We start from the raw sequence: 9,868 nt of genomic DNA, 5'->3' as shown, positions 1-9,868 counted from the left end.
CAAAAAGGGTGGTGGCCACATGTGTGCCCAAGGACAGGGCTATTAAGAAGTTCTTTATTCAAAATACAGTAGAGGCTGCAGCAAGTGTCTTCAATGCCTATGTGCTTCCTGAGCTGTATGTGAGGCTACATTATTGTGTGAGTTGTGCCATTTACAGCAGGAAGCCTGCAAGAACTGGACAGCCCCACTCCTATTTAGACCAGTAGATGCTGGCACCAAAGCTCATGTAAGGAGCTGGGTCTTTAAGGACTGAAGAAAACTATCCTCTGGAGAAAAGTAAAATGGAAATAGTACTTACAAAAAATTAGTAGATGCCATTAATCAGAAGGTGAAAATTTTCCTGGCCGTGTCAATTTAGAGTTAACATATCACCCCAGGCTGTTGCTGTCAGTTTATTCTGTAACTTGCTACTAGATAATTCATTATAGGTCTTGCCTGAGCATGTCTGATAATTAAAACTTTACATTTGAATTATCTGGATGCTGCAGAAATGGAACTACTTTACTGACGTGGTATCCAATAATTTACTATATACAGCTATTGGTTCTTTATTCCTAAGATACAATATACCGACTATTTGCTGCTCTCTGTTACTTAATGACATTAGGTGACTCATAAAGGTGTAAGTGGTTGACATTTTTGCTATTAAGAATTTAAATATTCAAATTATGATTTATAAATGATTAGAATTTTAGCATGTTATTTCCTAGGAGATAGCAGGTAACTAAAACTTTATAATTAAGGATATCCATTGCTGTTGTTTTAGCATCTTTTCTAAAAATGCATGTTTTACAATATTTATGTGAAACTAATTTTTATTTGATGTGCAGTAACAACAAATCAATGCAAAACTATAAATTAATGAATAACAGTACAAAGTTGTAAGACATACCACAGCTTTCCTCTAGGTGGCATGATTTCAGCTATCATTGAGTCAACTGATAAAAATGTTTTTTCCCTACAACCACATGTATGTAGTTTCTGAACAATCAGTATAAGTGTAACATTGATTAGATTTAATTGTTACAACTGGTTAAATAACCAGATTGACCTTATAATAGTCTACTGTTTAATGATCTTAAGTAACTTAAAATTATAAGACAAAGTCCTCTTAAAGAAACAAATACAAAACACTTGTTATCTCCAATAACCCAGCAGCCAAAATTATTTGTCTCCTCAGGTCACAATGACATACCCATTTCTGGATTTATTTCTTTGGCAGATATTTATTTCTTATGGTAGATAGCTTGTTATTTGCTTGGAACAGTAAAGATACTGCCTTTTTACTTAAAAGGACTCATATAGATATAACAAATCTAAAGAGAAACCACAAATTATAGGATTCTTGATTACAAAAAATTTCACATTAACAGGAAACAGTCCCTTCAATTATGTGCAGGTAACTTTCCTGGTGTCCTGGTTTTATGAAGCAGTTACTGTGTGCTAAACAAGAAGGATCAACATGTGAAAAGTCATTATTATGTGACCTGCAAACACCAAACAACAAACAGAAACACTGTTCTTTTTTTTTTCTTTACTGGCACTAAAATGGGAAAGGGGCCCAAACTCATTTTTACCTTTGAGATTATTTTTCTGTTGTTGATTTTCAAAAATTTAAAAATTAATTTCTCTGGCTATACACACAATACATAACATGCTTGTTAATCCCATTTTTGTTGTATTTATCTTCTTCCTTTCTTTGTGGGAGACTGCTTTCATGGAGCTCAAAAGAGCTTGACCAAGCACCTCCTGGGGGTTCATTTTTGTGTCAGTGCAGGTTTGTATCAATGCTAAAATTGTGCAAGTAGCATTTTCAAAATGTATCTCGGATGGTGATTTTTAGAATATGCTGCATAGAGAAAGGGGAAAAAAAAGTCTTGGAAGTATGCAAAATACAGTATCACCATTGTAACCGAAAAAAGGTGAAAGACTAACAGATGTATTCTTACAGATTTAAAGTGGCTTCATTTTAAATAAGGTAATTATCTGGAACAGTCCTGGTTTACCCCTATTGTCTTAATGTAGAGCGTTAATAAGAGACTTTAATCGTGAATGCTTAACTGAACTTCGGTAGTCATTTAACATTTTATTCACCAAAAGTGTATTTTCTTGTCATTTCCTCCTATAATTACTGGGGGCAAAATACTATAATATTTAAAATGTGCTCAATGACTGGCATCCTCTTTACCCCAAAAAATGTTTGGATTTGTGTGATAAATAATGTCGTTTCCCTAGTTATGAGAACTTTATTTTCTACTAAGGTTTAAAATAATCATCAGTGAGAGTTTGTGGTCTGTAGTCTCCAGTTTTATAAATTATAACCATCTATATAGCTGTGCTTTTAAAAATACTTATATACTTAGGCTTTTAAAAATACTTATTTACTATTTTTTTCCACTATCATAAACTACACTGAGGTTTTCCTTTTTTATGCAATTACTATTGACCCTTGGTTTTTATTTATTTATTTATTTATTTTTTAATTGCAGGCTAATCGAGGCAGCAGAAGGGCAAAGTTGTTTGAAATGTAGGTTGGTAATTTTGGTAGTGGAAATTTAGACATTTGGAATTTTACCCAATCTATGAAGCCCACTGAGATGACGACAGACACATAAATTCATTTAAAGACCATGTATCTTTAAAAAAAAAAACTTTTGTTATATCATACTCATATTAATTATGAGAATACAGTCATATTTTTCTTTATCACTCACCTTCTCTTTTTTTTTCTCATCTTTCATTTTTATTTTTAGTTGGCTAAAACACTCTCCATTTCTCCCCAGCAACCTCATTCTGGCTTCTTGCTTTGTGAAGTCTGTCTGTGAACTTCTGTGGTGATAGAGTAAATGAAGTAGGAGTAGAGATTCTGTAAAGGTGAGTGTCAAGTACTGCCCTAAAAAATATGGAAAATTCTGCTGCTGGTTTCTTTTTGTCAACATTAGGATTTTGTTAAGCCCTGATCCATAGTGTTATGCTGTGTGCCAACTATTACCATATGTTCTTTTATTTATATCAGTCACTAAATGCTATCTTACTGGATGAATTTCACTAGGGGCAGGAAACCAGAGGCTGCAGCTACAGGGATGACATAGCGCAGGCCACTTTGAGACCGCCTCCCCAAGAAAGACTTTCCTGGAGAGCTAAAATTGTAGAGATATGAGTGGCCCAAAAGCCACAAGCAGTAATCAATCAACTAATCATAATTCCAAAGGATGAGATAATGTTCCCATAGTGTATCATTAGTGTGATGAGTTTATCTCTTTAAGGCCTCACAACCTGCTGATATACTGTGGTTTTTCTTGGTCCTATCTCTTTATTTTTTACCACATCTGATCTCTTTAAACCCACTCTGTTTCCATTTTCCTCCCTTCCCATTGTTTCCTCCTTTTTCCTTAACACTTCTTCCTTAGATTAATCTTTAAATACAAATGGAAATAATAATCGGATTATTTTTCATGAGGAAACCACCTTTCCATTTCATTATTCACAAATAGAATAATGAAATAAAGCTGTTTACAGAAATGCATATAGAAGATCAGACAAAAATGATATAGACCAAACATTGTTCTTGAATAGTGGTATCAAATGTAAAATTATGAATAAAATCTTAAAAGACTTTTGGTGTATTTTCATATTAAAGGGTTATTTTGCATTTATCAAGTATCACTGTTTGGGGGAAAATGTAATCAATTACAGTCGTTCAATATATTTCTTTTTTCCGCCTCCTGATTTTTCATGCTTGAAACCATCCTGGAAAGCTTCCAGAATTGTTACAAATGAAGTTATGCTTTGGTCAGTGTTAGTAAGGGCCTATGATCCATAGGCGTAAAACTCCAGGACAGGGATGAGTAGTTTTGTTTTCTTCAGCCTCTTGTAGAAATTCCACATTACTTAACTGAATAGACCCATTGATGAGTGGAGAATGGCTAAGAGTGGAAACAGCTCCACTCTCTACCTCTGTAATTTCGAAACAAAAAATTCCATTTGAGGGCGTTAATAAGAGACTTTAATCGTGAACGCTTAACTGAACTTTGATAGTCATTTAGCATTTTATTCACCAAAAGGGAATTTTCTTGTCCTTTCCTCCTATAATTACTGGGGGCAAAATACCGTACTATTTAAAATGTGCTTACAGAAACTACTAGGAGGCAGAACTAGAAGCAAATTCTTCTTGGGTTCTTCCCTGGCTTTTCAGAGAGAGAGAGAGAGAGAGAGAGAAGGCCAGATATTTTTATTATAAATTCCCTGACAGAAATAAAGACATGATAAGATAAGAAACTCACAGAGTCAGTAACTTGTTCAGGATCACAAAGCCAGAAAGTGACAGAAATCTGAACCCAAGAAACCATGACTGGAGCCTGCTCTTTAAACCACTGTACTCTCCTGCCTCCTTGAAGTAATCAAGATGGTGTATATCATTTAAATACCATTTTACCATGAAGACTGTGGAGACCCTGGCACATAAGACCTCCATAAATTTAGTGAATGTTTTGCCTCTTAAATGTAGAGATGAAAAAACATTATAATAGTTATTTAATAGAAGAAAGGATTCATTTACAGTTACCAGGGATACAGCTCTAGCAATCTTGCCTGTTAGGTCTTCAAAGAACTGATCATTTGAGAGGTGGAAAGGGGCTCCTCCTCTCCTGCTATACTCACTTACTGCACTTACCCATTCCAGCAGCTTCTACCAATACCTCCCGTCTTACCTTCCTGGGCTTTGGGGAAATTAAAGTAGCCTTTTATGAGTAAGTCAGGGGTCTCAGGTCTAAGGAGCTGTTAAGCTGTTAAGTGAGCAATAGGTACTCAATAAACTAAGTATTATGAACAAAACTGTATATGTCTATGTAAGGAAGAGGGGTGGCCATCAGAATTTATGGTTTAGACGCCGTTTTCCTAGAAGTGATGTAAACGGACTCTTGCTACTCTATCTGCACTCTAATCTGAATCTACTTAAGGTGCATCAGTATCTGTACCAAGAAGGTTGTCTGTAAACATGAAAGATGCTCACTGGCTTGTGGGGAAGCTGAACCTATATCCTCAGCAAAATATGGTGATAGCTAACTCAGGTAACCAGCCATATTCCACAGCAGCATCTTCACTCAGTAGCTCTGGTTTGGAGCTCCTGCTCTGTGTCTATAATGGCCACAGATGTAGGAATATTCACTTTTTGTCCAATCTGTAGAGCTAGCCTACTGCAGTTCTCAAACTGATCTCAGAGGGAGGACTTAACTGGATGAAACTACTAGGCTGACAGTAGCACCTCTTGATTATCTTTTCCTTGGGCTATTGGGATGGTAGCTGGTTTCTAACTCCTTTCAAGTTGCTTCAATTCAAAACTGGTGTCAAGGAAAGGAACCTGCTGGTGCTGATTTATACATAATTTTTAGAATTATTCAGAAATGGTGAGTTGGACCAATTATTTTATTCCAGAGTTTTTCAATGTGTGATAATGGAAAAAATTCTGTATTCAAGGGAGTTCGGAAAATGCTGGGTTAAAAGAGTGAAAAGGTCTTCTCTTCTACACGAGTTTCAGAGCCTTTAACATGAAAATGTTCCGGAATGAGGAATCTAAGAGGACAGGAGAGTACCCAGTATCTCCCAGACTTGTTTGACCCCAGAATTCCTGTTTGTCAGAACATATTCTGGGACCACTGTTTCTCACAAGTACATAGTAGGTAAGAACATAGTGGATCCTGACTGCAAAAATCCAGCTCTACCACTTACTGTGGTCTCGAACAAAGTACTTAACTTCTTTGTACCTGTCTCCTCATCTGCCAAATATGGATAATAATACCTACTTTATAGGTTTATTGTGAAGATTAAATGACCATACACAACACACATCAAATTACTAAGTGTAGGATATGTTAGCTATTATTATTTTATTTATTCAGTGCTCTACTAATAATCTAGGCCCCATATACATCTAAAGTATAAATTTCAAAAGTGATAGAAAGTTCTTTGTGACTTTTCTGAACTAGGGAACATCTGAATTGGGAATAGTATAGAGATCTTGGGTTTGGGGGTAAATTCAACAGAGTTTCCAATTTAAATCATCTGTCTAGTCAGTATGGCTGCAGAGTCATGCCGAAATGAAAATGTTGACTTTGAGTAACTAAAGGTAAAATAAAAGAAAAAGGGAAAGTGGAACAGTGGTAAGAGTTATTCTTGTATTCATCTAATTTAGACTTGGTTGAAATTGAAAATGTCAAGTTATGAGTAGTGTAGAACAGTAGACATCAAACACTAAAATTCCAGCTTCCTGGATTAATGCTGTGGAAAGAATGAAGTTGGTTGATAATGTTTAGCCTAGCAAGAAGGTGAAGAGAAAGCCATACAAGAAGTGGCTTAGGCAGCAAATGATAAAGGTGACCATTCATTCAAATCAGTGAAACAGACAAATATACCTTATTCTTTAGGTAAAATTGATGGATCTCTGTTTTCCAGCAGTTCATAAACAGAGGGCTATATTGTAAACAACAAACTAACAAAATAAACTCTAGGATGGCAACCTGTTAAGGCATCCCAGAAAATTAGAGGTAGGACATGAATTTAAAAGATTGGAAGGTATGTCTTCAGGACTGGCCTGGCCCTGAGTAGACTGGTGCTCCCTCCCACAGGGGTGTGTGTGCACACATAATACAGGAGGAAAGCCTTCCATTCTAGGGCAAGTGATTCAGTTTGGGAGGCTGTGACTGAGTTCCACTAAGTAAAAACGGGAAACTTGATTGTTCTTCAACAGACCTGTCCAAAATGACTAGAAAGTAAATACCGTAAATCACTATTGTCAGGGCGCACATTCCACCGCCTTCCTCCCTTCCCCACAGCGGTCCTCATTTCCACACCCCCTCAACGGTTAGGGGAGAGCTCGTGGTCTAAGTAACGAGAGGACTTCTGACTGTAATCCTAGCACGTCACTTTGTTGAAGGCAGACACGTGGTTCAGAGAGAACTTATAAATCTCTCCTCTCCGGCAAGATCGTGATGTTATCTGCTGGCAGCAGAAGGTTCGCTCCGAGCGGAGCTCCAGAAGCTCCTGACAAGAGAGAGACAGATAGAGATAGAAAGAGAAAGACAGCAGAGCGAGAGCGCAAGTGAAAGAGGCAGGGGAGGGGGATGGAGAATATCAGCCTAACGGTCTAGGGAGTCATCCAGGAACAAACTGAGGGGGCTGCTCGGCTGCAGACAGGAGGAGGCAGAGAGGGTCTATTTTAGGGTGGCAAGTGCCTACCTACCCTAAGCGAGCAATTCCACGTTGGGGAGAAGGCAGGAGAGGTTGGGAAAGGGTGGAAGTCCAAGGGAGCCCCTGCGCAACCCCCTCAGGAATAAAACTCCCCAGCCAGGGTGTCGCAAGGGCTGCCATTGTGATCCGCAGGGGGTGAACGGAACCGCGACGGCCGATCGTCTGTGGCTGGGTTGGCGTTTGGAGCAAGAGAAGGAGGAGCAGGAGAAGGAGGGAGCTGGAGGCTGGAAGCGTTTGCAAGCGGCGGCGGCAGCAACGTGGAGTAATCAAGCGGGTCAGCGCGCGCCCGCCCGGGTGTAGGCCACGGCGCGCAGCTCCCGGAGCAGGATCCGCGCCGCCTCTGCAGCCTCTGCGGCCCCTGCGGCACCCGACCGAGTCCCGAGCGCCGTGCGAAGCGCACCCTCCTCCCCGCGGCGCGCCGGGCTCGCCCCCAGCGCGCGCACACGCGCGCACACACACACACACACACGCACACACGTGTGCGCTTCTCTGCTCCGGAGCTGCTGCTGCTCCTGCTCTCAGCGCCGCAGTGGAAGGCAGGGCCGAACCGCTCCTTCTTTAAATATATAAATTTCAGCCCAGGTCAGCCTCTGCGGCCCCCCTCACCGCGCTCCCGGCGCCCCTCCCGTCAGTTCGCCAGCTGCCAGCCCCGGGACCTTTTTTCATCTCTTCCCTTTTGGCCGGAGGAGCAGAGTTCAGATCCGCCACTCCGCACCCGAGACTGACACACTGAACTCCATTTCCTCCTCTTAAATTTATTTCTACTTAATAGCCACTCGTCTCTTTTTTTTTTCCCCATCTCGTTGCTCCAAGAATTTTTTTTTTCTTACTCTCCAAAGTCAGGGTTCCCTCTGCCCATCCCGTATTAGTATTTTTTTTTTTTTTTAAGGAATTCAAGCAAGATACGTTTTTCTATTGGGCATTGATTAGATTGTTTGCAAAAGTGTCGCATCAAAAACAAAACAAAACAAACAAACAAACAAACAAAAAACAACTCTCCTTGATCTATACTTTGAGAATTGTTGATTTTTTTTTCTTCTGACTTTTAAAAACAACTTTTTTTTTTCCACCTTTTTAAAAAATGCACTACTGTGTGCTGAGCGCTTTTCTGATCCTGCATCTGGTCACGGTCGCGCTCAGCCTGTCTACCTGCAGCACACTCGATATGGACCAGTTCATGCGCAAGAGGATCGAGGCGATCCGCGGACAGATCCTGAGCAAGCTGAAGCTCACCAGTCCCCCAGAAGACTATCCTGAGCCCGAGGAAGTCCCCCCGGAGGTGATTTCCATCTACAACAGCACCAGGGACTTGCTCCAGGAGAAGGCGAGCCGGAGAGCGGCCGCCTGCGAGCGCGAGAGGAGCGACGAGGAGTACTACGCCAAGGAGGTTTACAAAATAGACATGCCGCCCTTCTTCCCCTCCGAAAGTAAGTACTCATTTTGACTTCCATCCCCCGAGGTTTAGCGCTGCCCGGAGCTCTCAAAAACGCAGCAGCTCCCGGAATCGCCCTTCCCTCTCGCGGTTCCCGTTCGCTTTTTTCCCGTTCTCCTGTCCTTCGCCCCATCCACCTCCTTTCCAGTTGTATGCCTGAGGCCACTAGGCTTTAAAATGTTTACTTTGTACTTTATTTTCTCCATCTTTCCCTTCCCCCTAACAATTCAGCGCTTTAAAAGGCGTTATTCTCTTTTTTTCTTCACTGAAGTTCTTTAGTCCGCCACCAGCTAGGAGTCAGCCCCACTCTGTCAAACTGAGGTGCTCCCAGGGGCAGAGTTAAACTGGGGAATCTTGGTAGGTTTGTTTTCTTTGCTCCGATTGGCGTGGACCGCGCCGAACTGGTGCACGAAGGGTTAAAAAAAAAAAGTGTCTCAAAGCTAGCCTCTCCGGAAAGCGCCCCCTTTCCGTGCTGACCTATCAACTGGTTCCCCAAGTCTTCTCTATTGTCTCTAACTCCCCTAAAAATGTCAGCATCGCCGAGACAAAACTCGGTTTGGAGACCCCTAGAGAAACCTACCTGGAAACCCTCAGTCCTTGATGTGTCGTTTGCTATCACTAGGTGTTTCATTACCCAAAGGCAAAATCCTATAACCACGTTCCCTTTTCGCTTCACCTGGAGTGTAGAAAGGACAACTCCGTTTCTGACTGTTTTAAAAGGTTTTAGTTCACGGTATTTTTCAGAATACACTCAAACCTGCCTTCTTCAGATCTCCAGTGTAGCAGATCATTTTTCTTACGGGTCTCTTATCCTGCTCCTGCCTTTTCGTAGGCTTCCTGCACTTACTTCAATGCATTCCTAAAAGTCAGAGTAGATGATAGCCGTTTTTTTTTTTTTTTTTTTTCAAACTGGCTTCTCTGAGAACAGTGTCCTCAAAACCAGCTGGCATACGGTAGCAATAGGAGTGAAATGATTTATTGTAGAGGAAAGGAAGAGACAGTGTAGAATTATTTCAGAGTGAAAAAGAGAGAGAGAGAGAGAAGAAAGAAAAGAAAAGAGGCAGCATCATTCACTGATACCTGAGAGGGTTAAATACCAGGAAGAAGAAAAAGCAAAGTAGGGGCGGTGGGGGGTGGGGGGAACCTCTTCAACATTTGTGTATTCCAAATCGCAAGTCATAAACTTTTCAT

General features: G+C 40.7%; 1 protein-coding gene across 3 annotated transcripts in view; it reads left to right on the top strand.

Annotated features, from left to right (window-relative positions):
• Nucleotides 1–756: 756 nt before the first annotated feature.
• Nucleotides 757–9,868, top strand: part of TGFB2 (transforming growth factor beta 2) — a 102,579-nt gene continuing 93,467 nt past the window's right edge. Inside the window, exon 1 of one of the 3 annotated variants that reach the window (XM_050780358.1) lies at nt 757–8,672. In XM_050780358.1, the coding sequence (XP_050636315.1) occupies nt 8,327–8,672 (346 nt within the window). In that variant the 5' untranslated portion in view covers nt 757–8,326. The remainder of the gene's footprint in view (nt 8,673–9,868) is intronic. The other 2 variants (XM_050780339.1, XM_050780347.1) reach the window with 2 other exon arrangements.

This window comes from Macaca thibetana, chromosome 1 (assembly GCF_024542745.1).
Source record: "Macaca thibetana thibetana isolate TM-01 chromosome 1, ASM2454274v1, whole genome shotgun sequence".
Classification (NCBI taxonomy): Eukaryota; Metazoa; Chordata; class Mammalia; order Primates; family Cercopithecidae; genus Macaca; species Macaca thibetana.
The sequence above is the reverse complement of the archived record's forward strand: the minus strand, read 5'-3'. Positions and strand labels throughout refer to the sequence as shown.